General features: G+C 35.3%; 3 protein-coding genes across 10 annotated transcripts in view; 2 read left to right on the plus strand and 1 right to left on the minus strand.

Annotated features, from left to right (window-relative positions):
* LOC124217393 (E3 SUMO-protein ligase RanBP2) lies at positions 1-18,922 on the plus strand. 3 transcript variants are annotated; one of them, XM_069135479.1, is made up of 24 exons: positions 1-217; positions 1,498-1,723; positions 1,884-2,060; positions 2,403-2,715; positions 2,951-3,261; positions 3,388-3,485; positions 3,604-3,724; positions 3,899-4,114; positions 4,641-4,761; positions 5,442-5,607; positions 5,693-5,850; positions 6,000-6,150; positions 6,230-6,473; positions 7,033-7,244; positions 7,440-8,793; positions 8,995-9,090; positions 10,336-10,574; positions 10,700-10,909; positions 11,168-13,901; positions 14,005-14,241; positions 14,888-15,079; positions 16,552-16,844; positions 17,203-17,328; positions 17,564-18,922. In XM_069135479.1, exons 1-24 carry the CDS (start codon positions 146-148, stop codon positions 17,627-17,629), a joined length of 8,133 nt encoding a protein of 2,710 aa, XP_068991580.1. In that variant the 5' UTR covers positions 1-145; the 3' UTR covers positions 17,630-18,922. The 3 variants fall into 3 exon arrangements, with proteins under 3 accessions (XP_068991580.1, XP_046478844.1, XP_046478845.1); XM_046622888.2 differs by having other exon boundaries at positions 3-217; positions 14,720-15,079; XM_046622889.2 differs by lacking the exon at positions 8,995-9,090 and having other exon boundaries at positions 3-217; positions 14,720-15,079.
* LOC124217399 (protein Nazo) lies at positions 17,947-26,637 on the minus strand. Of its 4 annotated transcripts, XR_006882811.1 has the most exons (6): positions 26,623-26,637; positions 26,344-26,535; positions 22,703-22,874; positions 20,196-22,570; positions 19,989-20,116; positions 19,616-19,633 (listed from the first exon to the last, which is right to left on the minus strand). XR_006882811.1 is itself a non-coding variant. In XM_069135487.1 (4 exons), the coding sequence occupies exons 3-4, from the start codon at positions 19,617-19,619 to the stop codon at positions 19,030-19,032; spliced, it is 423 nt and encodes a 140-aa protein (XP_068991588.1). In that variant the 5' UTR covers positions 19,620-19,633; positions 19,998-20,116; positions 20,196-20,478; the 3' UTR covers positions 17,947-19,029. The 4 variants fall into 4 exon arrangements, 3 of the variants coding, with proteins under 3 accessions (XP_068991588.1, XP_068991587.1, XP_046478866.1); XM_069135487.1 differs by lacking the exons at positions 22,703-22,874; positions 26,344-26,535; positions 26,623-26,637 and adding an exon at positions 17,947-19,292 and having other exon boundaries at positions 19,460-19,633; positions 19,998-20,116; positions 20,196-20,478; XM_069135486.1 differs by lacking the exons at positions 22,703-22,874; positions 26,344-26,535; positions 26,623-26,637 and adding an exon at positions 17,947-19,292 and having other exon boundaries at positions 19,460-19,633; positions 20,196-20,476.
* Positions 20,047-27,600, plus strand: part of LOC124217398 (lymphotoxin beta receptor inhibitor) — a 13,014-nt gene continuing 5,460 nt past the window's right edge. The window contains exons 1-2 of one of the 3 annotated variants that reach the window (XM_069135485.1): positions 25,308-25,638; positions 27,266-27,468. The gene's annotated coding sequence lies outside the window, so the exon portion shown is untranslated. Of the gene's footprint in view, positions 20,285-25,307; positions 25,639-27,265; positions 27,469-27,600 lie in introns of those variants that run through there. The other 2 variants (XM_069135483.1, XM_069135484.1) reach the window with 2 other exon arrangements.

The following is a 27,600-nucleotide window of genomic DNA, read 5'->3' on the forward strand; positions in this document are numbered from 1 at the left end:
AGAGTTGGTTGGTACAACTGTCGTAAAGAAGTTCGTTTGAATAGTGATGTCCACGGTGAGGCGGCGGTGGTTCGTCTTAACGATATTTTTCATCCTTTAACTGTGCGGCAAGAACAGCAAAAGGAATTCGAAATATTGTGGAATCATGTTCCACGATAAGAAGAGCGTTGATCGCCACGTGCAAGATATTTTACGAAAGCTGAAGACGGAAAATGAGGTAGGAGGTTATTCTCGTTACGCGGTGTATGATGAGTACCACCGAGTCACCGTACATGCACATGCAAATGTCGATCGTCCCGCCAGAAGTGATCCCTGCATTTCGATCTAATTCCTGTATCAATTCTACCGAACCACATCATCTTCTCATGCCAGCTTATGATCTAGCTATTTTCAATTTATTTTTAGTCATCGACTTGCACAATGTCGCATGTTTATATATTATTATTCATTCCAAGGCCTTAAGTACTGGCTCGGAAGCTCTGTAGATATAACACGCACTCACACTTATCTACACATAACCTGTTATCCACACATAATATGATTTGCATCTCTCATGCCATTCCAGAACCGGGCTAACCAATGTTTTGCGGTTTCCTGATTATTCTTGGACAATCCATCGCACGCTGGATTGTTGTTACTTCATTATCTCTTTGTTCATCATTGACTTTTTTATCCAATAAGAGACAATTGCCAATGTACTCTTCAAAAAGCTTCTACCTTCAAATATATATAATACATGTATCTTAAATTACCTTATTGTTCGGAGTCTAAGCCGACCCCGCATATAAGACGACCCCCAATTCCGAGACAGTATTTCAGGGTGTTTGCCTTGCTTACCCGCATATGAGACGAGTCCGCGTAGAAGACGAATGATTTCGGTTGGGGCTGTCAACGACAAAAAAACCTTGGTCTATATTTCCCTTGGATAAAATTAAAAAAAAAACAGTTTGGGTGTAAATTCATACCCGTAACTAATAAATAATATTAAATTGCCATAAGAAAAAAGTTAACGGTGCAAATTTACACTCAAGTGGAAGGTTTTTTCCTAGAGGGTTGTAAAGACATCATATTTTCTGCTGGCCTTCTTAACCTTTTACTCAACTTGAGGTATTAGTAGTGTTAACTTGTATATAAAATTTAAAAATGAAGAGCTTTATTAAAATGAATTATCATACTTATGGCTATCTAAAACCACAACACAGTCTTTAAACCTAGGAATTAAGTTGTTTGAAATGGCTGCTAAGGTGGTTAGGATACAATTTTTGATCAGGAAAATTCTTTTACACTTTTTAAGCTTATAATTCCAGATAATTTATCGTCGTTTTTATTTATCTCAAACATATCTTTAAAGTCGTATTTTTTACTTTATTTAAAATAAAAGTTAGAGCATCATTATAAAAAATTGCTGACCACCCCTAGGTTTCCTTCACCCAACTCTTACGAGTTTAGGTTTTAGAGTTCATTATCTCCAAAGTAAAAATTTAATATAAATTACAGAGGAACCTGAGATGTTACAATATTGCTAAACTTTATTACCAAGTTGGTGATTACGAATCCGCAAGGAGATACGTGTCATGTTACCTAGAAGTGCGAGAAGATTCAGCTAACGCACATAAACTACTAGGTCAAACCCTCGAGGCTCTTGGTCAGAAAGAAGCTGCGTTAGCAAAATACAAATGCTCCCTTGAAATTGATGGCAAACAAGACGATCTAGTCTTGAAAGGTGGGTTAATCTGTTTCACTCACCAAAAAAGTATAGCTGTAGTTTTAGGACTAGAAATTTTTCTGCTCGAAATTAATTTAACTATAGGTTTATTGCTATAAATAATATTTCTGACATCATTTGTATTTAGCTTAATGTACATGTTTGTTTTATGAAACAGTTTGTGAGATTCTGGCAGACACAGACGTAGGGATGGATGTCAGCAGAGCCAGATATTGGTTGGAAAGAGCAGACAAACAGTTCCCGCATCATCCTGTCGTATTTCAGCTGAAAGAAAAACTACTAACTGTAGATAGACCAAATGATAATGCCGAAGATCTTGAAGCACTTATAGCATGTAAGTTTATTATATAAATTGTAATTATGTGAATCCTACTACTAAGATTCCATTTAATTCATTTTTCTTTGCTGTAGGAATGTCTTAAAATTTCGAAAATTGCCTACTTCTTACTAAGTCTGTCCTATAAATTTTCACACAAACTAGTTGTATGTGCTATTACAAGTATTTGAAATTAAGGTTTTTGCATTGAATCATTTTTTTACAATGAATCAAGTCACTAGTATAGTTTTAATTGAACTGTCTGCAATGGAAAGTTATCATGATTCACAATAACAATTCCAGTTCACTGCTTGAAAGCCTGTTTTTCGCAATTCTCAACATTGTGAATTATTTTTCCAGCTGAATTGTCAGCCAGACCAAAAGATGTAACATTGCGTGTCAAATTATTGCACCATTACATGGTGAAAAATAGACTCGAGGATGGATACAAACATGCCATGGGTGTGGAATCAACCTTTACCTTTAGGGATAATATCTCATGGTATCAAACAATTTGTGAATTGTTTGGAAAGTGCAAAGACAGCAAGTCTTCTGATTGGACTTTCTGGATGCTATACATTTCAGCTCTTGAAAGATTTGCCGCTCTGTCTCTTAAAGAGCAGGGTGATGGACCAAAAAAATCTATCCCCGAAGTTGCACAGGCAATATTGAAGTGAGTAAAGTGAGAAAGTGGTAACTAAAGAATTAGCAAATAGTAATTAAAAGACCTTACTATGTAATTAAACTCTTTAGTATCTTAATATTAGTTATAAAGTACACAAAATCGAGAACTTCAAGTGCGTCTGAAATTTTTAGGTTTTATCAGCAGTTCAATGCATTCAAGTATTCAGAAGTTATCCATTTTCAGTTTACACACATCTATAAGATACTTTTGTGTATAATTTTAGTTTCGACCAAAACCTGACAGAAGCAGAGCATCATAAGAAACTTTCAAACGATCCCACTTTTGCTGAACATATGTTTGCGCACATGTGGGGCCAATTACACTTGCATTTAGCATGTCTCATGCTCCGAAAAACTAAGCGTGAGCATCAGAGTTGGAGTGAAGCAGGTCGGTTGTGCTCTCCACTTCTATTATGTGCGCTACATACCAATCCACCTGACCCTACTGCGCTTTGGGCAACAAAACTGAAGGATCTGCGCAGAGCTCAAGTTAACCTATGGTATCGAGAAGGATCTTACAGATGCAGTCAAGCTGGTAAGTTATAATCCTCATCAAATCGCCTCAGTAATTTGGTACATAGATAGGATACGAGTGTAATACTTTTTGTCTACTTGCTTTTGTAATGGTATAGTTACTTCTAGCAAACAAAATATTTTCTAGGACATGTACTTCAAGACTATGCAAGAAATGATACAAAAAGATTCTTAGACAAAATTGACAAATTTTGTACTGGTGCTTGGAGGGAACGAGTTTATCAGGTAAAAGATAGTTTTTTCACCTGATAGATGTGTATTTATTAATTACAGAATATTTCTGACAATCTGAGACAAGACTTGTATCAAATGCATTGAGTTTAATTAAAAAATTTTTTTGCAGAGAATATTTGTAAGTCGGGTGCAACAGCAATTGATGAAGAGCTCATACTTTGCCAATCATTCTTCTCCAAATCCTTCACTTAGGCTTTGCACATATAATGAGCTGAAACATCATGACGAAGGTTTGTTATACCAAGCTATGCCTTTACTGCCGAGCAATGTTTATTCACAGATGAAATTTGAAATTCCTAGCCACTGACAGTTGTCTGTTAATATTATGCAAGCCAAATCACGAGACCTTACGCCAAGAAGTCCATTGGCATGAATTATTAAATACATTTGTAATTCTGTTCCAGTCTCAGAAGAGGTTTGGCCAAGCTCATTACACCATCAAGTTTGGTTGGGCATCAAACATCGGCCACATCATAATAATCACAACAACTTTATTGGCCCTCAACCTCATCAATATTGCCACATATTCCCCGAATTGCAGTTTTCTGTCTACAATCTGAGCCATGGAGGAGCAGACAGTTTGAGTCGGCTAGATATCGATGCATTTTTGAATGCTGCAGGTTAGTATTTTAGTCAGTAAGTATTCTGAGGAGATGGGATGAAAATGTGACGAACTGCTGTAGAATGTGTGCCATGTATATATAGATTCCTCACACTTGTTTCTACCTTACTATTGACACTACAGAAAGTTTTCAAGTTAGCGATAGGTCAGTCGAAATGAATATAGACAAATACAAATCAGTATTGATTTGAACTGGGTGTGAATCGCTTTTTATTTGTTCTACTATATTTTGAGATTAGAGTAGTGTTTTATTTCAGTCGGCCACCGAATCTACAGTGCATTTCTTGATCAATAGTAAATAAAACAATTCTGCTACATAAAAGTATGTATAAGATTATTTTTTAGAAGGTTTAATCGCGATTTGCTGGTGGCTCTTGATATATTTGGATTTGATATTCTTTTTCGTTGACAAGTAATCAGATGCACACGTTCAAAATATTAAACACATTTGATTTTTTAATTATATATTCTCTTTGTGCGAACGCATGGATGTATGTGTATGTACGTGTATGATTGTGTGACAGTTTTGTGCGCCTCTGTCATTGTGGAGGATCAACAACGGAGTGGGTTCTGGAGTCCCGACAGGCTGCCAACTCTACCAGCTGACATCACCAACTCACTTTGTAGCAGTACTCAAGAGAAGTGGTGGGTATCATAAATGATTGTACTCGAAAAGAATCACCTTGTGACTTTCGAGGATTCAAAGAACCATCCATACTTACACTTACTGATATGATAGGTGGAAAAAATTATCTTATAATTATTCCAGTATTTCAAATATTCGAGTTATAACTATTTTTGAATAGATTTTTATTCGTGTCTTAATAATTCATGATAAGATTTTTTTAACCCATTATCAACTTATATATGCAAGTATTTCAATTAGATGAGTCGATGGTGCGCTTCCATAAATATTTAACAGCTTTATGTTCTCTTTTCACCTGATATTCGAATTCCATAATATATGTTCTTATATGCTATACACTTACATTGCAGATGCCTTAGAATGAATGATGAAATTTTAGCATAAAAAATCAATTTTCCGAGAAGGATACTGATTTTCTTAGCTGGTAAAAATAATATTTTTAAAATTTCATCTTACAACAAAACTACTAAAGCAGTATAAATAGTATTTGTAGTTGGAGAAATTGACGAACATAGTGTAATATCAAATTTCGGCTAATAGACAGATCCTTCTCCTTTACAATGCTTTGAATACATAAATATTTGGGACATGTTTTAAGTTACAGTTAACGCAATCTGAACTTAATAATATGTGATATAACACTGTATTGACTAAGCCTCAATATCATCTTTAACAATAGGTGGACAGCAGCATACAGGATGTATCGAGACCAGGAAGGAGTTGGAAGTGAGATTGGAGAAATAAGACAAATATTACAACACGGTCTTGAGGTAGTTCGTTGCATAGACAATCATGGATTACATCCGTGTCTCTTGGTCCATTTGGCACGTATCTTCCATCACAGAGTACGTTTTTATCAGGATTATAGATCTTTTTGGAAAATGACTAATATTGATCATTAATACTACGATGTTTCTTTAATCATCTTAGGTTAAAGTGATGAAAGAAAAAAATGAAGAACACAGTGATATTCCAGCACTGGAGGCTCGCTGTGAACTTTATTGGTCTGCAGCTGTTCCTCTGTTAGAGAGACTTCAAAATAATCAGACTATACGTACTATAGCTACGAAATTGTTTGATTATCAAGGGTCAGTATGTGATTTGTAATTCTTCACATTGTGATTGAATCTAAGAATATGAAGTCTACTTAGGATGTCTACCAATAGTTGTGTTTGTATTATTCTTTCATAATTTGTCAATGTCGTTTAATTAATGAGATTTATTTTGTTTACAACAGGAAAGATATGAACAACGTGGAATTAACAAACGCTTTGGAAGAAGGTAGATTGCTATTAGCTCAAAAATATCAACGAAATAAACAATATGAACAAGCAATTGAAGCATTAAGAGCATTAAAATGCCCAGAGGCCTCTTTCCAGCAAGCTCAGGTTGGTTTGATAATAATGCCAATAACTTCGTTAGGCACTTTTGTGGTTTGTAAACTCATGAAGTTTATAATGCTTTCAGATCTATAAAACACTTGCCGATGAGCTCGTTAGTTCATTACCCAGGGAAAGCTTGACATCAGAAATGCGTTCACAGCATATTATCATGTTGTCAAAAGCTCGAGATTGCTTTTATTTAACTCTCGATCGTTTACGCAGTCCAGGTACCAATCCGAAACACCCACTGGATTCAGAGCTTTGCCAGCATATTTCTGGAATTGAAAATGAACTGAAACGCATTGATCCTGATTTATGGAGGAATGATCGTAAGTTTGCTTCTATTTTATCGTGAAATTTAATTTTTTCATAGTAAATATATGTGTTTTGAAGCACGGCATGTAAAATTAATTTCACAAGCAGAGAACCTTACTCATCCACAAATCTTGAAATGTAATGAAAGAGTATTTTTTATGGTGGCCACTGGTCATGGTAAAATCAGAGAATCCGAAACATGGTCAGGGAATTTTATGGTGATATGGAGAGTGGAAGAATCAAATTTTCCTTGCTAAAAAGCAAAATTTTAAAAATGACAATTCTCCATGTGCTCGGTTCCATAGCCATTACATAGATTGCAAACGTGTTTTTGAATACCGATCGATTCAGAGCTGTATTTCCTGGATATTCGAATTTAGACTGTTAGTTGGAGAAAAATTATAATTCGGGTGATCAGGAAAGTCAGGAAAAGGTCAAGGAATTCACTTGACTATTTTCAGTGGTCGACATGTTTGTGATTATTAATTTTTCTAACGAATTGCTTCACTTCATCTATGATACATTTATAATATCAGTACGTTCTAATATGTTTTCAATTATTCGCGTGTACAGTCAACAGGAACGAGTGCGATGAATTGTCTGATGAGAGCTACTCATCTGCCCATAGTGGAGATCACGCTGTTATAAATACTTCCTATGGTCCAAGCAGTAATGTTCACAAATCTAATACACCTCAGAGGGCTACGCACCGGACACCAAATCAGTCTAGCACACCTTGCAAGCCCCAACACCAAGACATCTTGGAATTATCACGCAATCGAACTGTGAGTTATGATTTCTTAAAAGATTCTAAATGTACAAATTACTTTCGATCACAATACGAATAAGTTACTATTCCTTTTTCGTCTCTGATTTGACGATATGTAATTAAATGGTGTTAGGAACAAAATTTATTTTTACAAATTATTTGTATCCTGGATTTACGCTTCCTCATTTTAGTCAATTTCTTGACCATTCAGGAAGCAAGACCGAGTCCCGAACGCCTAGATGCTCAAATTCGTCAACTGATACACTCTAGGGACAATGGTATACAAACGATAATGGATCAAATGAAAGCTCTCTCAGAGACAGATAAGGTAGTGGTAGAACAATTGAAGGAATTGAAAAAAGATGTAGGGGAACAATTGAAAGAATTGAAGAAAGAAGTAGCTGACTTACGAAGAGAGACTCAAAAGCAACGCCCGGTCAATAATCCAAGCCTTGCATCTCTAATTCCAAACCCTGAAGAAGATTTGTGTGTATTAGGTGAGGAAGACTATGGAGATTTGAGTTATGGTCCGGCTGTAGCCCCCCAACCATCAGGACCAGTTCCATCATTTCCTGCAAATATGTTTTCACCTACACCAAGACACCCAGCTTATTCTACGCTCGTGTATCCTCCCGCAGCACTGCAAGGATATTATCAAGGCACATTACCATTCAGTGATCCTTCTGCACATATTCCAACGCTGTATCCACCTAGTGTGTACCCAATGCCTGCTTTGTATCCTCGGCCGCCAGTTGATCAGAAGATTGGTACAATGCCGAAAATAATGGACAATATAATTCAGCAAGGAATTTTCACTCCTAGACTACCGAGTCAGGTGCCTGATTCAATTTCTATGCCTGATCAATCGCTACCAATTCAAGGACAGAGACTGGATACTGCAAAGAATGATAACACTATAGTCAATGATATTGCTCCTACCAAGGCTCCACCAGTTAACGTTGTAATAACTACTTCAGATACTCTACCGACAACAGTACCATCTGTTCAACCAATGTTGAGTGTTACTGTTCCTGCTCACCATAGACTGGGCGGAGGCCAGCCAGTATCAAATGTGCCACACAATTATCAGATATCGATGCCTTTGCAAGCAACTATTCCAACTACTGTAAACTTACCACCATTATCTACTACCTTGACGACAACCATTCCAACGAATTTGGCTGTTACCGAAAAGTCCAGTGGAAATGCAAGCATCTTGTCAACTAGCGTAACCAAAAGTTCAAACGAGTCGTATTCAGAAACTGGTCATAAATCAATTCGTGACTTTGCTCCAATTGTGTCATTACCTGCTGATATTGAAGTAACTACTACAGCATCCATTAGTGCCAATGTTGCACAAAAGTCTACCCATTCAAAACCTACTGGATTCACATTCATCAAAACTATGCAACCTGATCCAACTCCTGCATTTTCATTCGGGAGACCAACTTTGCCAGCTGCTGCTGCTGTAAATGTGCCTAATGTGATCAATATTCCCAATCAAGCTACGACGTCAACTGTTCTGTCTCTGAAGAAATCAATTGAAACAGAAACTCCTATAACTGGTATGCATAATTATGTTTTATCTTTTTTTTTTTTTTTTACATCTTAGGTGCTAAGTGTTTTCTTTTGCATTTCTCTTCTATGTAAGGATCCCCACGCAATCGTCGGAACTTTACCTTTTACTTTCTGAACATTGAAACCGTAGAATAGAGAACAAAATTTCAAATCTGTAAAAGGTGCAAACATCTGTTTATATTTTGTAGGTAGTACGTCACCAATTACATTATTTCCCCCCCGGACGCCACTCAGGCGCCCTCATGCTCCTGCACCAGCTACTTTGGTAGCAGCAGTCACTACTGGTATGCGAAAACGTTCACACAGTAGTTGCAGTTAAATGTAGTGATACTAGTAGTTAGGGTAGTGGTTGTGGCTGTGGTGATATCTGTAGTCATAAGTAGATTTGCATGTTGTGTTAGTTTCTCGTTTTTTTTTTCCTTGCAATTTAAAAAAAAATATCTACCTGTAAAGAATTTTTTTGGGTATAATCAAAGGAAATTTCGGACATTGTTATCAATATTTTCTAAATACGTCTATACCAACTAATTTCAATAGTTGAAAGTTATTTTAAAAATTCTATAAAATTTTTAAATTCTATTTATAACTAAATACAATAAATAACTTGGGATCCAGTTGAAGAAGCTATCATAACATAACGTTACATAATATAGCAAATTCAACTTACTTCATATTTACACAGTGTTAATTTGTCAGTAATGTATTTCGACGCATCGCAACTTCAAAGCTATTTTCCTGTATCTCCAAAAAAACTGTATGCTATAATCATCTAGTGTGAATTTATGGAAAATTTCGATGATTTCTTTCAAAACCAGTTAGTTAATTATTAGTATCAAAAGCATTAACATGATTTTGGTCATTAAAAAATATTTGAACCTTTATAGAAGACAACTTTTAATATCATCATGAATTGAATACTCAGTTTCAATATATTTAGTTACGTGAACATGAATATTGTTGTATAGGGATGAACTCCTTTAAATAAATGTGTATTTCATGAATAGAGCTGAATAGAGTTTATATGGTTTGAGTCAGATGAAAAATCAACTAGCATTTGGAAGCCAGTAATTTTGGAAGAGTTTATTTTTTCTTCGTAGTAAAAAACTTATAAATCATTGTAAACTATTAAAATATAAAGTAGATCTATTATAGAAAAATTTTCCAAAAATGCTATTCAACAATTCCAACGTTATTTTGTGCCAATCGTTTACCAGTAGTGAAGGCTGGTTATTTAATCTTTCAAATAAAACTTACTTAGGGATAAACTTTTTAACCGAAATTAATATACTCAGTCAAGTATTTGACTATATGGTAAGTTTTACTTGAATGATGCAATGACCATCTATAACTAACAGCTGCTATAATGAAAACCTCCACTACCCCATTCAAATTGGTAGTAATATTACGCTTATTTTGTACGTAGTTACCACTTAATACGTTTGTTTTTTTTTTTTTTTTTTTTTTTTCCATACCGTTATCAAAACTGGGTTACATAGGTAAAATAATACGGTAAAATATTCTTTTATCAGGTAAATCACCTGAGAAATCTCATCAAAGTCTTGACCAGAATGTAATTAAAGATCCAGAAGATAAAGTGGACGAATTTGTCCCAACTGCTGAATTTTCTCCTGTCATTGCTCTACCAGACATTGTTGAGGTAGTTACTGGTGAAGAAGGGGAAACTGTTCTATTTCAAGAACGTGCAAAATTGTTACGGTTTGACAGTGATTCCAAACAATGGAAGGAAAGAGGAATTGGTCAAATGAAAGTAAGATTAAAGAACCAACACATACAATCGTAAATTTCGAAACGTTATTAAATTAATGCTGTAAATTATTTACGAAATATAATACTTAGTACTTTTACAATCAACACTCCTTAAATTATTTTCAGATCTTACTCGACCCAGCTACAGGAAAAGTTCGCTTGCTAATGCGTAGGGAACAGGTTCTCAAAGTTTGTTGTAATCATTTGCTGCTGTCTGAAATAAAATTTTCATTTATGGCTGGAAACAATAAAGCTGTTAATTGGTGTGCTCAAGATTATAGCGAAGGAGAAGTTGTTCCAGTAATGTTCGCAATTCGTTTTAAAACAGCTGATCAGGTTAGTTTTACTCATTAATGACTATAATACATTGCGCCTTGTAAAATTGGAGAAATCAAGGACTTTTAGCTTACATCTGTAATGAAAATAGTACGATGAAGTAAATTCTCCAACATTGAACTGATATTTGTCCCTATTTAGGGAATAACTTTCTCAAGTGCAGGTCACAGTTATACCTTATAACAATTTTTAGCTGCATGAAAATTATTAGTGATATCAAATTATAGTATATAATACAAATAATAATTTCTCTTTCAGGCATCTGAATTCTACAATGTGTTGACGATTCAACAAAAGAAAATGGTAAATGATCGTATTCCTACAGAGGCAGCACCACAAAAAATGACAAACAAAAATTTAAAAGAACAATCTAAAGAGGACAAAGCTGACAGTAAACAGAATAAGTCATTGGCAGAAATGTTTAAACCTGCGGCTGGTTCTTGGGAATGTGGAGCATGTTACACTAGAAATGATGCAACGAAAAGTAAATGTTTGGCATGTGAATCACCTGCTCCAAACACCACTAAGACGACTCTTGTAAAATCACCTGTAACTCCTGAACAACCCATCCCAAGCAGTGCATCATCAGAAGTCAAATCCTTATCGATTGGTCAAAGTACTACTTCATCTGATAAAGTTCCGCTTTCACAGCTTTTCAAGCCTAGCGCTGGATCCTGGGATTGCAAGGACTGTTACCTTGTTAATAGTGCAACAAATAATTATTGTGTTGCTTGCGATTCACCCAAGAATCCATCCATGCCAGCTAAACCAAAAACTAGTGGCTTCAATATCACAAGCTCCTCTGCATCGGCGCCATCGTTTTCATTTGGTATTTCACAGACTGCACCAAAAGATCCTGCTCTTTGTTTTACCTTTGGTACACCTAAATCTGATGCTAAAGCTGCTGGTGATACGGCAAAGATCCATATTGGATATTCGTTTGGGTCTTCAAATCTGAATGATAGTGCTACTTTTACTTTTGGGACTCCTCAAAATTTGGGAGTAGCACAAAATCAGGAAAAACCGTTTCAATTTGGATCACCAGGAAAATTATTTGATTTCCAGTTTCAACCTAAATCTCCTGTGAAGTCACCAGGTGGCGATGAAACGAGTGAAGAAGAAGTTGTTGAGAGTGAGGACGTTTATTTCCCTCCAGTTATTCCGCTACCTGATAAAGTTGACGTAAAAACTGGTGAAGAAAACGAGGCTGTACTGTACAGTCACAGAGCTAAACTATTTAGATATGAGTCTGCTACTAAAGAGTGGAAAGAGCGTGGACTGGGTGACATAAAACTTCTGAAGCACAGAGAGACCGGAAAACTCCGCTTATTAATGAGAAGAGATCAAGTTCTGAAATTATGCTTAAACCACGTCATTACTTCAGACATGGAATTTACTTCTAAAGATGATAAAACCTGGTTATGGTACGCTGCTGATTACAGTGAGGGTGATATTTCTCACGAAAATTTCGCGTGCCGATTCAAGACTGCTGAAATAGCACAAGAGTTTAAGACTGCTATCAATAATGCCAAAGGATCTGTTGAGACGCCTGCTAACAAAGCTGAACCAAAGACAAGTACAAAATCACCAGAAACCATTAGGAAAAATTTGTTTGGTTGTTCCAGTTCTTCTTCAGACATTGAAATTGTTTATGAAAAAACAGTTACAGAGGAAGAAAAGGCTGCTGCATTGAAACTCAAGTTGCCAGAAAACTTTTATGCCTACAAAAACATGCCTGATTGTCCTGGGTGCATAGGCTGCAGAGATCCAGACTCATCTGCAATTGGTGAAAATCCTGAGACATCAAAGCCAGTTATCAGTCCACCCAAATTTGAGGTTAAGAAATGGCCTGTTGGCACCGTCGTAATGCCTTCTAAATCTACTTTGTTTGTTACTCCTAATCCGACCACAGCGTCATCTCATGACGCAACATCAGCGACTAGTCTTCCTGGTCTTGAAGAATTGAAGACAACATCTTCAAAATTGACTGGTAGCAGTACATCAACATCGACCAGCTCTGCAAGCACACTTACTTTGTTTGGCAAGCCAGTAGGAAATGTGATCGGAGGTATTAGCTCCACTACAAGTTCACCAAGCGTGACACCATCTGCACTTGGAAATATTTTTTCACCCAAAGTTACTATATCTTTTGGAACACCTGCAACAAGTAATCCTATTTTTGAAGGAGGTAATTCAATGATGACAACAACGTCTCAGGCTTCCGAACTAGGTGGTTTTACACTTCAGCCCTCACCTAATCAAACTAATTCTATTGTTACCTCTACTGTGCCAATCTTGGGGTCCGGCACAGGTAGTGCTAATGTTTTTTCTTTTGGTGGTTCAACTGAAAAGACGGCAAGTTCTGGGACTGATGCCAAACCATTCGATGACTTGAAAATTTGTAGCCCTGCCAGCTTTGTAACACCAACAACGTTACCAACATCTAATATTTTTTCTGGGTCAGGAAATCCTGTATTTGGCAATAATATTGCTCCTACACCATCTATATTTGATGGGGCTAAGTCAGCAACACCAGGTTTTGGTGCCGCCACAGTATTCAGCAATACTCAGAATCCTACAAATAACACGTTCATCAATTTTGGCATGGGTGCTCCGAAATCTAATACTGTACTAACAGGTACAACAGCATCTTCCAAATCGGACAAAACTCAAATACTCAAAGGACTGTCTAATGAGTCGACAACAAATTTACCTGTTTTTGGATCTATTGCGAACAACCAATCCACTTTGAATAGTAATAGCGAAATGCCTTCGACAGCTGGTACAAATTCAATATTTGGTCCTAAGAATAACACTACTTCGATGTTTGGCAGTACAATAAGCAAAGAATTGGGATCAAGTGGATTTGGGTTAAAATTAGATACTTTGGACAATAAGAAAACCGATGCATTTTCTTTTCTGCCAACGGATAATGTTACAACTTTTTCAACACTTGCTGCCAACGCACCACAACAACCAGCTTTTCAAAAAGGTATGTCTACTTCAACAGTTGTTGTCCTTGATATTGTAGCAAGGAAAAAAGTTTATTCATATATTTTAAATAAACTTTTTTTAAGAAACGAAGCAAATTTCAGATCCAAACTTTTCATTTGTCGGAGCGGGCACCTCAGTATTTGGCACTAAAAAGCCAGTGAATACTAATGCACCTCAACCTCATCCACCAAAGGAAGATACAACAGGAAAGAGTAAAGATGATGACGAAGAGGTGGAGGAAAATGACAACGGTGAAGAACACGATCCACACTTTGAGCCAATAGTACCTCTACCAGATGCCATTGAAGTGCGCACTGGAGAAGAAGATGAGGAAAGAGGTTAGAAATTTACTAACGTTTACCGGCCATCCTTAGTGGAATACTAAATAATAATTTAACTTCACTTAAAGTTTTAGAACCCTCTGAGTGAAAAAAGTATCAATTCAGTATATTTGGTATAGAAAAACCTCAATAGAATGTTACGCTGGTCTATAGAATATGTACTTGATGCTATCGCTGACATAACTGTGAAATTTCACTAAGTCAGTAATACTGGACAAAGTGCCTTTGAAGATTGACTTAAGATGACTGAAAATTCCTGCATCTCTTAGAAAATTTTGCAAAGTAGAAATTCAACCTTCTCTGAAATTTTTATTATATTTTTCGTAGCGTACAAATCCTACAACCTTAAATCCTGTTCCACATGACTATGGCATTCGTCACACAGAGATATAATACATTATTACTTCCAACCAATATTCACTTGAATAACCCATTAATTTGAATAGCAGGTTCACTTCATTATATATAATTTCAGAATTTTGCCAACGAGCTAAACTCTACAGATTTGTTAATTCGACTAAAGAATGGAAAGAAAGAGGTGTCGGTGAAATGAAACTATTGCATCATGTTGCTCATGGGACTTATCGTCTCTTGTTGCGTAGAGAACAAGTTCACAAGGTGGTCTGTAACTTGTTATTGACAGCAGATCAAGAATTTCACACACTGAACAGCTCTGATAGAGCTTGGTGCTGGGCTGGGATGAATTATGCAGAGGAAGAACCTGCGGTTGAGGAACTTGCCGTTAAATTTAAAAATTCACAACTTGCAGCTGAGTTCAAGGAAGCCATTGACAAGGCGCAGCTTGAATTGCGAGACAGACAAAACATCAGCCAAGGTAGCTAATCTATCAGAACCAATAACGTAATGTATGATATTTTATCATTTATTGATTTTATCTTCATGGTACTCGCAATTCTGAAGACAAGGTTTATGTATATTTCCATGCTTTGTTATTGACATTCTGAATTTGTGATTGTTTTTTTTTTTTTTTATAATTTTTTTTATACAGATGTCTGAACGGTTGATAGTATGCAATATGGTGGTGAAAAATACAATCTCCTTGTGTTAATTTGCAGTCTAGAATGTATTGGTTTTCTAATTGGTTAATTCTTTTGTACTATCAGTTTACACCAGTACAACTGCTAAAACTGTTTTGCTTGGAAATGTACCTGGCTTTGTGATAAAAATTGTTATACTAATGTAAGAAATAATTCTGTATCGAACAAAATCGTCTGCAGTTTAAATTGTGTGTATAGTATAAATACAATGTAACGCTTGGTCGATTTCACTACAGCAGCATACATCCGTCAGGGCACTGGTATTTTGTGTCGAAATAAAATAATACTAACACAATTGCTGATCAAATTTAATTTGGTTTGGCTTGGCTTAATACACGATTGCAACATACTTTTTTGGATTATTTCTCATAGTATACGAATTTCTTGATTGAACGAATATATTTTTACCGCTGCTTAAATTTATGAATTTCAATTTAATAATTCAATTGACTTAAAAAACAAGTAACTTGTTTTTTCAATAATTCCAAATTCAATTATCAAACTTCTTTACATGCGAAGAATTCGTTTCTAAATTAGCAGTAAATTTATTGTTAGTTTTTGATCATTGACTTAAATTTATTGTTGGACCACAGGTAAATGGTCGATATTATTATGCAGGTACGGTCATGAAAGAATCTTGTGTTCTTCACCTCCATGAATAATTTTAATTGTCCCTACTGCTCTACCCGTTTTTACCATTATTACATACTATGTTTACATCTAGTACCACGTAATTTAACACTACTATTCGGTATATTTGCTTAATAAAATATTAAATATCTGTTTATGTCTATAAATGCTGCATATTTATTCGCTTATTATCCAATTATTACAATCCAAGATTAATAAAGTTCTGCTGCTCATATTTTGACCTATGCGAGCATTCATGTTAAATTTCTATCAAAACTAACTTATAAGAAATATTGGATGAAGACAGAACGAAGACTAGTCAGATTGATAGGTGAGTATCTGCTACAAGTAATTACCTATTTATTCTTCATAACAATGTGTAGCATACGGAAAATTTTCAAATTTTTCCAATCAAACAATTGGGATAACGTATAATTGGTTATTGGTGTATCCAAAGGTTATTAATTTTTTTTTTGTGGTCTACATTGGGAACTTATATCGAGCGGCATTTATTCGATGAAATAAAGTCTATGAATAGCAACCTTTTTAAGAATGCCGATTGCCACACTTCACTTGAAATAGCACATATGACTATGATATTGTCCTTTTTTGTTAACAGAAAATAAGTACCAAGAGTCAGTAGAACCACCAGAAGATGAAAATGAAGACGACGATGAAAATGAAGATGATATTGATGAAGAAGACGACGAAGCGTCATATTCAATAATGTTTGAAAAAAGGGCGACGTTATTGGCACAACAAAATGACGATTCAATATGGCAAAATGTTGCCATGGGTGATTTGAAAGTTCTTTTTGATTCCGATATTTTTGGTGCGAGGATTGTTCTTGAAGCTGATACCACAGGAGAGATAGTCAGTAATACAGTAATCAGTATTCAAACTGAAATGCAGGTAATTGATGAAAATATATATTTTATTTTTTAATCTTGTAACTATACATTCTCAAGTATTAGTTGCAACTATACTTGTGGACGTATAATATAATAGGGTTGTATACTGTCTAAAAATGACAGTGGTTGTGCGTATTGACGTATTCATGGCAAATCACCTTTTTTCGGAGATGTTCAGAGAATAGTTGGTATAAGCGGTTGCACAAATCAGTCAAAGTGACTTCATGTCCTGCATTACCGCTGTAGGACGATTCTGTCTCTAAGTATCTGGTTACTTTCTGAATACCAAATACTCTCGATGTATCATATATATAAGTATACCAAAGAATGTATATATCGTATTGTATTTTGATTTGTAGGTAAACGAAAAGGAATGCACATGGTCGGCAATAGATTATGCTTTAGAAATACCTGTGAAACGGAACTTGAAAGCAATCTTTTCATCATTACCGGTTGCCCGAGAAATGTTTGCAGTTTTCGAAGAGGTAAGAATTCCTAAAAAATGTTATGGCGAATTATTTCGAGATTTCCTTTCCCTTGCCATCAAAAAACATCTAGAATTTTAGGGATTGCTTATGTGTGTCTACTTGCCTCTCTATGCTCGTAAGAACATTTGTATAAAAAATGAACATCCATAAGTAGTCAAACTATAGTTACTGTTATTATACCGACATTCATATTGAATGTAATTAATATTATAAACTGTATATTTGTTTTTAGGGACTAGGTTTTGCCAGAGAGTCTGAAATCCTAGAACCGGAGTACTATATCCCTGAGGAAGAATAAAAACTTTTAACAATAGAATTTGGGCATTTTATAATAATGCTATAGTCAATCGTGAACTGAAAAGACTTTCTTAATTTACATTAAGTTTTTGAAGTTTGTAGATTTATTTGTATGATATAATTATTTCTTATATTCTTTGAGTATTACATTGATAAATAATTTAAGGTTGTATGAACCGTTTGTGCATGGAAATTGTTTTAAAAATTAACACGGCTGGTTATTAAATCTGAAACTTATTTCTAATAAACGACTAAATATTATAGTCTCACGGTCAAGATCAGCCGCCTAAATATCTTCGTATCTGAGGAAACAGCGTATAATCGCACATTTCTTTATTAGAAAGTAAACTCTTCACAAATGTAAATATATACATTCAAAACTGATAAATTTTTTGTTTCCAGTACTCGACAGTTAGTTCTGTGTTTAATGCACAATAATGGGACAAACTTATGGTTATAGTATCTAGAGGTAGTAATTTTTATGTGTTTCAATAAGTTTTCGAACGTTTTCTAAGTTAACCTGGTATTTTACTGGTATATATGTGGTAAAAATACTTTGAAAATTTAACTGATATTGACATAGAAGCTTGTTCATATTTCGCAAATGATGCACCATTTGTATATTTAGGCGTGTAAAATCAATCGTCAAACAGTTTTGTATAATTCGGTTTTTTTATAGTTACATTTTTTTATTATTTCCACGTAAACTTATTTGTTTACTTTACTTAGGTTAGTATCGGCTAGCATACAACTTACATTTACTAGTCATATTTGAACTGGCATTCGTTATGGTATTGGATTAAACGATTTTTGATATTTTACAAGAAAATTTCACAAGTTCAACATCTGTATCTGTCTATAGAAGTGATGAATAAAGTTGTAGAGTTTAAATAAGTTCAGGTAACCAATAAACCAAAATATTGATATTCTAATTATATGCGATTTTTGGCGATTGTGTGGTCTAGGTACCCAAATATACAATGATACAGTTCACGTAACATACACAGGTTTTGGTATGCCTCTGTACATATACCAGATGCTTGCCAAATAACGCCCTTGAGAAATATTATTGATGTTTACAGAACCATTTGAAACTTTCAGATACATTGTTGAAAGTTGAATTTGCGAAATTGTGCCAATATTTTGTTATTCATCGATGAACTGTATTTGCAGTAAGAGATTAACGTATCATCAGTTGTAGTAGTATTGGCATTAATATGATCGAAATACCATACCAAGGCCAGTAAAAAAATGTACTAAACCTGAATTTCGTAGCAATACCAGCAAATATTAGCATCTATGTGAAAAATATATCCAGTTTCTCAAGAATATTTCTAAATTTTTATCACAAAACATATCTGATTACTGACATAGCTTGTAAAACTAATTATACTATGTAGTTCAGTCCACAATCTTCATGCCTTGTTGAGAATTAAGAAACGTAATTACAGTCATAGCTACAGTTGTAGCCACAGAAGGATTTTGAGCAACATTTATTGCAAACTGAACTGCATCTTGTATATTAACAGGGCTAAAACATTTACGGATTGCATCAGCAAGATCACATTGCTGTTGTGGTGTAAGTTCGTACAAAATTACATCTGTAATTGATATAAATTTATTCCTCGCCATGAAAGCTGCGGAACATCCTCCGACTGTACCTCCTGAAACATGATAAACAAATGGAAATGATGGTAAATTTCAAGGTGATACAAAAGACTAGCAATGTACTGTAGGTATGGTAAAAGTATTAATCAAGTCGAATATGATTTTAACAAAATTGTAATATTGGTAGCCTATCTATTATTACAGTGTGTGTGCAACTGTATACCAATAGCTAATCCTATAGGACCCAAGAAGAAACCACCAGCCAGTGTTGAGATTCCAGTTATCATTGCTCCCTTAAAGCTCTCTTTTAAACTGACGTGAACACTTTGAAGTTCAGTGAGTCTGGATACCTCCCATAGCAGTTCTTTTGCCGCCATTTCCATGATTTGTTTGTGACCTGAGACATATTATACGTAATAAACAAAAAAATGTGAAATATAACCAGGAGATAAATTTAGTAAAAGTCAGTAGATAAGAATATTTTACGAAGCTTGGAATAATTGAGCTGAATTTGATGGTAACTAGTGCTGTAAACTAGGTATGCCAGAATCAGATCTAGAGTACGCCCTGCTCGACAGAGACCCCGTGGATTTAATGAAGGTGAAATTAAAGATGAAATCGCTACAAATCGGGGGATTTAAGGACAGAGGGGGTTCCCCATGGAATTCACAGACGATAGAATCGATATGGTTCAAAGTGCGACTGGGAGAGAGAGATGAACTCGTATGGTAAATGTAAACAATTAAAATTACCTGATTTACCAATGTGGTGTGACGTGATCACTTCTTCAACGTAATGACAGCTGCAACGATGAGTGATGATCGCGTTTACGGTGATGACCACTGAACTTTCTATAGATAACTCCTTTAGTTTTTCGGGACTGGAAAGAACAAAGGGTCGAATTAAACCAAAATGTAACAGAACGCATAGCTGGTAAAGTAAAGCATTAGATATCTCACGAAGTATGTTGTTGCGTGCTGTTTTGGCCTTGTCACCCGATCCTTACCAGCAGAGCGCATCAGGCTAACAGAAGCATCACTCTCCCTAGGTAAGACTTATCCATATATTAAATTTCCTTAAAACACAGTTGCGATAGAACGGTTGCATCGGGTTTTGAACGTAGAATAGGTACTACCCTAATGTCACAGGAGTACAGCACAGCATAACGTATTACAAAATCACATCATGTCCAGTGTGCAATAACGTCACCGAAACCAAAATTTATTTTACTGTACTTACCACTAGAGTGGACCACCAGCTGTACCTGTGAGCGCGCACGCAGCGCACGTTGCTTGTTTTTCCGTTTCCGGAGCGCCTATTTTGAACGGTCCAAGTCTAATTTGAAAAGTCTATTCTCAACTTCAACAAATATTGGTATCTGGAAGTTTGTATATTTATTTGTAAGACAGTTATTTTATTTGAGGATACTAAGATTTTTTTTGGATCGAAAGTATATGAAAAAAATCAACACTTTGCTGAATGGTAAAAAATTGAAATTTGTTTCCAATAAATGAGTAAGTATTACAATCAGTTTATGGTTAGACACTCTTTTTCACGACTAAATATTGTTGATTAAGTTACTACGGTAGATTATTATATATATCGTATAAAATTCTGACCTTTACAATTATCATACAGGTATAGATATGATGGATATACATACTCTTATTTTCTAGTATACATGTAAAATGTGATAAAATACTTTTTAGTGGTATGTGATGTATATTTTATACATATACCTGGTAAAAATTGTATTGAGATGAGAGAAACTAACTACTCAATATCCTATTCGTGATTGAAATGATTCAGTCAATTCTAACAATGGAAATTTTTGTTCAATTTTATAGCACGCGGCTATAAAAGCTATATAACACGTGTGAAATTACAGGGCCATAAAAATATATAACATTCTCCTACTATTTTACACTTGCACTAAAACTCATGTATACTGTACAAATGGTGCATATCATAATATTCATGTTGTATATGTATAATACATGTAAAGCAAGTTACGTGATTAATAGTATTTACAACTAAAGTGACTCATTAGCTAGTACAAAACTTAAAACTAATAAAATCAGTGCTATTCGTCTGTTCGATTTAGATCTTACAGCATATGTTGAAGGTTTAGATAGAATATGATGCATATTTCCATTAAATTCACTCGGAAATGAAAAATTCAGACAATTCATTGTGTGCGTCTCCGAAAACGATTTCACTTTTATAAATATCTATTAACTTAGTATACCTTCTGATTTTTCAGTTAAGGTAGTACCGTGATAAATCACTTTGCTTACAATATCTTTCAATTTTTGAATACACATAATTTGAAGTGTCCTTTATACGTAGGAATTTTTTTTAATAGTCCTTGCGGTACTAAATTTTGCAATATTAGCGATCAAAAGTCGTACAATTTACATGTATTCCCTATCCCGACCGTAGTTAGAGTGAGCATTTTATTTAATAACAGCCATACTTTTCTTAGAATTTTTTTTAAAAACTGAGAATTATTAATTGAGGATATAACAAGTAATTTTTTTCAAAAAAAACATAAACAAGCAGTATTCATTTTTTTGTAAATAATTCTTAAAGTTTGTTGCTTTTAATGATTTTCAAACTTTCTCTCATAACCTGACCCGTGAGAAATAGTGACTTGGCAACGTTGCCCTACGCGGGAAGTTTAAAATGCCATAAAGGCCCAACGAATTGAAATAAATGTCAGAACTTTGCGGATATAGGTTACGGTACAGAAAAAATTAAAATTGTTAATATTAATTATAACTAACCTCAAATTGATTAGATAACAATACATTTCTCTACAACACATGCTTGAGGGGCAAGAGATACTGAGTTAGAATGCAACGTTGCCAAGTCAGACAAAAGACGCAATGGGAAAATTTTTATACTTCTGCGCATGTGAGAGGAGGCGCAAAGGTGTACTGTATCTCAACTACTTTTTACTTTAGTTATAATGTTTTATACAAGGGATATTTCTCTGGAAATTGCGGACTACTGCTATCACGGTACTACCTTAAATTGTCCCATGGGTGTAGTTATCAGACTTGTGTCATACTGAAATTCATAACTTTCATATTTTGGGATTCTATGTAATGAGTTACAGTCTCAGCTACAACTTTGGAGAGACCTGGGTTTTGAGCGACCAAGAATTCAAAATCATCGCTAGTTAGTAATTTAATCGATTGTAGGCTTCCACGGATTCGTATAGCAAGCTCACATTTTTGATTTTCTATGAATTTCATCATAATTAAGTCAGGAATTGATTCAGATTTTTTTTTCGTAAAGTAAGCTGCTGAACCTCCTCCAATTATGGCTCCTGGAAAATGAAACAAGTGGAATGAAAGCAGTAAATTTGAAAGTAATTTGAGGTAAAAGAAACGCAATATAATTATTAAATAAGCTTTCGTCTTAGTTGAAATATAATTGATGATAAATGACAATCTTATACCAATTACTAGTCCAATAGGGTTGATTGCAGCACCAATCATTCCAGTAATCACCGCGAATGTTCCAATATTTAGGATTCTTGAGAACTTTCTAGATAAGCCAACGCGAACATGTGTAAGCTGAGGTAGTTTTGATACTTTCCACAAAAGTTCCGTTGTCGTAATCTCCATGATCTTATAACATGATAAATTAACGTTAAGTCAACAAAGACATTACAAAGATGAGTGAGGGGGAACGCATATGCATTCAAATGAGTGAGAACAGTTTTCAATGTGAATCTATTGATCAGATATAGTTATATTGTCAGAAATAGTTCATAAGTTTTGGAACTAGAAAATTGCCAACATTGACTGAAGATATGTATAATATATTAATAGGACAAATTGACAATGAAACACAGATAATTTAAAAAATGTATGACACCAAAGACTTGAGAGTGAACCATAAGCTATGTTTTTTTTTTTTTTATTTGCTCTTTTTTTTGACAAAACATGTCCGACACCAAAGTGGCTTTTTGTGACCTGATTCTCAAAACCAATCAGGTATTTTTTTGGATCACTAGTTAAAGAATGATCCTTAAAATGGAAGAATTGCGGCGAAATAATACTGGACAATGTCAGGACTGCCACAAATTGAGAAAACAATGTATTCAAGATATTTGGCAGCTGGTACATCGAAAAAGTTAAAATAAAACTTCACAATCAACTAAATCCTAGAATCTAAATTCTTATACAAAATTAAAAATTCGCCTGTAGGCATGAGTATGTGTGTACATGTGCTTATTCAGTTTAGTCACACGCTTGCTAGGTTTTGTTATTGAATCTTGGTGATCGGTCAATTATGTATAAATTCGGACACTAATACCTACAGAATTGCTAAATACGACCTTTGCAACTCCCTACAAACTAGGGTGAACAAACTCACGTTCAATTGGTTCAACTCCAAATTAATAAGCAAAAACTTACACAGAAGCATTTCTACCTGCAATAGTGTCCCCCCAGGTGCATATGGGCTACCTAAAATCCACAAAGAAGAAGTCCCATTAAGAATTATAGTCTCCTTTGTCAATAGACCGACTTATTCCTTATCCAAGTTAATTAATTCATGGCTCACCACAAATATCACCCCTCCCACCTCCAGAGTTAAAGACAGCTTTACTTTAGTTGAAACAATAAAAACATTGATTATTTCAGACAACTACACTTTAATATCGCTAGATGTAATATCTCTTTTCACCAACGTTCCGACAGACCTTGCTATGCACGCAGTAAACAACCGTTGGGCCTCTCTAGAAAAAAAGATCCCAATTCCACTTCGTGAACTAGACAAAGCTTTAAAAATTTGTTTTGATTCGGCAATCTTCAAATTTAACAATGACACATATGCACAACAATTCGGGTTGCCCATGGGATCCCCTCTCTCTCCAATCCTGTCAGATCTTGTCATGGAAGACTTAGAAACGTCATGCATTAGCAATCTAGATTTTCATTTACCCTTCTATTTCCGATATGTTGACGATATTCTAACTGCAGTCCCTAAAGAAAAAATAGATTATACAACGAATATTTTCAACCAGTATCATCCACGACTACAATTCACTATTGAAATAGAAGATAATAACGTTATCAATTTCCTAGATTTATTGCTGATACACAACAACAATAAAATCAAAACAGATTGGTTCCACAAAAAAACCTGGTCTCAAAGATATTTGAATTTTAATTCCCACCACCCGATGTCCTACAAGATAGGCACCATCTTTAACCTAGTTGACCGAGCCATCAAACTTTCAAGTACAGAATTCCACGAAAAAAGTCTGTCACTCATATATAATATACTAAGATGGAACGATTATCCTCATGGCCTATTACACAAACATATAAATAAGAGAGCTCCCATATCAACAACTTACTTGACAATAATATTGACTCTGCTCCCGCAGACGACAACAATAGACTTGCCACTACATTTATTCCCATCCCATATGTATCTGGTCTCTTTGAGTCATTGAACCGTCTATTTACCAAACATAATGTCAAGTTTGTGGGAAAAAATTCAAAAGACTTACAAATAGTCTTTGACACAGGAAAAGATAGGATCCCCAAGGGCAAACGATCCAATGTTGTGTATAAAATACCTTGCAATGATTGCAACCAAGTTTATATCGGACAAACTGGCCGCCATCTAAACACCAAAATCAAAGAACATCAACGCAATGTACATGAGATTGAAGAACGTCACACTGCTCTAACAAAACATATGACCAATAAACAACATACTTTTAGCTACGACAATACAAACATCCTTTGTGAAGAACCTAATTATTATAAAAGGCTATTACTAGAAATGTGCAATATTGTAGGACACACTAATTCCGTTAATCTTAGACAAGATGTTGAACATTTAAGTAATATTTACAAACCGCTAATCTCCGCCCACACACCACATATTGTTTAACCTTAACCAGACACATAAAATTAGTGTCTCCATAGCACAGTTGTTTTACATAATTTTTTCACATAATAATTCTTTTGTTTTTTCTGTATATTTGTTTATATTTGGTTCACCTTCACTCTGGATCATAATTGTTTCTCCCATCAGTCGTTATTCACCAGTTGACCCAATCGGTTCAACCAAAAATAATTTTTGTTAGACATGGAGAACATAGTCATAAAGATCCCAGATCCACTTCTTGGACATTGTGCAAACTAATTTTACTGCTAAAAAGACCTTCTTGAAAACCTTTTAATACAATGACATATAGACTGTGAAGATACATAGTTTTTTAATCTTTTTAATTATTGACTTCCAACTTGTAACTCCTACATGTTAAACAACCAGAGGAGGTGACAATGACTACCGTTACTCAAAGAACATTGTCTCCGCAAACTGTAAATTATGAATTCGACTGTATCTTAGTCCGCTTACTATAAAAAGGTAAATAACACTCTAAGTCTATCTTTTTTTGAATTAATCAAAATGTACTCACTAACCAATAACATATAATAGCCCTAAGAGTATTACATCTACAGTATTTATTGTCTGATTGCACTTTTCTTATAAAAAATTTATGTTGTTCTTGACAGTTAAATAAATAAATCGTTCTGAGGAGGGCCCATATCCGGGCCGAAACGTTAACAAAAAATACGTTTACATAATTTACCGATCACCAAGATTCAATAACAGATTATATACGAGGTCGAGAATTCCTATCCTTCTTGTTAGGTTTTCCCATGAGGCTGAAGTCAGCAGCTAGAATTAGCAGCGAAACATTTTTATATTTATTCGAATGAGGTAGTGAAGTCCAAAAATCAAAATTTTGTGAAATACATTTGACCCCTAAAACTTTTATAGAATTGTGAGCATAAAAGTAAACTGAATTTTTCTATTCTCAAAAAGTTAAACGTGTTTTGCTACTAACCGTGGCTGCTAGTTTCAGTTTTATGGTTTTCTTGGTTGGATCAGACTTTGGATATGACTTCATATTCTACAAACAAGAGTGGGCTAAATAATTGTCAGACGTGATCAGAACTTCGTCAGTTGCAATATCGCATATACTTATAACTTACACGCACCAAAACTAGCTATATAATGAATTTAATTTGTAGTGCAAAGGATCGAATGATCTTACGAGTAATTTACCTCGGCTTGAATAGTGATAAAATGTACTTCACATAGATCTTTCACAAATTACGACGTGGCGATCGCACTGACTGCACCGGTTCACCGTCCGCCTTCTTAAATCTAACAAAAAGGGTATTCACCACTGAATGTATATATATATCTATGTCGTAGTCCTCATGCCCACGGTCTTATATACAGGTCTGAAAACTCCTATGGAAGCCACGATTATTCGTGTCGCTTAGCGAGTGCAAATTTCGATTCTAGCGGCACCACCAGTTGTCGCTGCGGTTTAGTTACCAGTTGACACTCAGGCCCGTATTCATAGTTAGTTCTTAAATTTAAGCACGGTCTTCAGACCCTGAAGTCCTATCTCAAGTCATGGTAAACGAGGACTTAAGACCGTGCTTAAATTTAAGAACTGACTATGAATACGGGCCTCACCACTGCTCGTATACTAAAAAATTGTACGCGTCTTGTCCCCGTTATTTAGTTCCTCTACCTGGCGCTAGTAGACGTCTGACACGCTCGCTGCCCTCGCTGACCGCGCGCAAGCTCGTCAGGTAACTACTAGCGCCACTAGTGGTAGAAATTGGTGGCAGAATCGAGGGACATTTTGCGAACCACTTTTAGTAGCGCGTGTCAGGGGTGGTTACCAGGATAACAATAACCTCAATAAGTACGATGAGTGAACGTAGTGAGCGAATACCCATATACATATATGCGAATACCACGGCTTGTTGGACCCCCCCCTCGGCCCCGCTGCCGCTATTGATAAGATCGCAACGAACCTAGTGGCGACTAGTGACACAAAAACTGCTTCAATAAGCGACATACCTCCTCCAATGGTATTTCCAAACCTGTATATAAGACTGTGCCCATGCCCAATACCTTTGAACCCTGCCTTTGAATATCCCCCTCTCTAGGTACGGACATTTTATAGGTCCACGTCAGTGCGCTGTGCGATGGGATGGAGCGACTAAAGAGTGAAGTACCTATGACGAATGTTCTGTACTACGTACCGCACAACATAACATAACCACAATCATAAATTTGCAACGTGTTGTGTGTGCAACAACTTAACAGATACCTTATAAGATTCACGCATCTAGGAAATATTTAGGAACAAATTATAACATAAAAAAGGTAGGTACACATTCCACATACATTATCCTGCACGTTGACGATGTAACAACATTTAGAAAGCTGTGAACAATTAGGCCGAATATTCTTCACCAGTTCGTATCAATGTACCAGCTGTTAGTCAGATAACTTCTG

The sequence above is a fragment of the Neodiprion pinetum genome, chromosome 4 (genome assembly GCF_021155775.2).
Source record: "Neodiprion pinetum isolate iyNeoPine1 chromosome 4, iyNeoPine1.2, whole genome shotgun sequence".
NCBI classification, from domain to species: Eukaryota; Metazoa; Arthropoda; class Insecta; order Hymenoptera; family Diprionidae; genus Neodiprion; species Neodiprion pinetum.

Bases quoted from the DNA above. Each gene is read 5' to 3' on its own strand.
- LOC124217399 (XM_069135487.1), bottom strand. From the start codon at position 19,619: ATGGAAATGGCGGCAAAAGAACTGCTATGGGAGGTATCCAGACTCACT. The intron at 19,293-19,459 runs GTATACAGTTGC...ATCATGTTTCAG, and splicing joins TCCTATAGGATTAGCTATTG to GAGGTACAGTCGGAGGATGT.
- LOC124217393 (XM_046622888.2), top strand. From the start codon at position 146: ATGTTCCACGATAAGAAGAGCGTTGATCGCCACGTGCAAGATATTTTA. The intron at 2,061-2,402 runs GTAAGTTTATTA...TTATTTTTCCAG, and splicing joins TCTTGAAGCACTTATAGCAT to CTGAATTGTCAGCCAGACCA. The intron at 3,486-3,603 runs GTAAAAGATAGT...ATTTTTTTGCAG, and splicing joins GGAGGGAACGAGTTTATCAG to AGAATATTTGTAAGTCGGGT.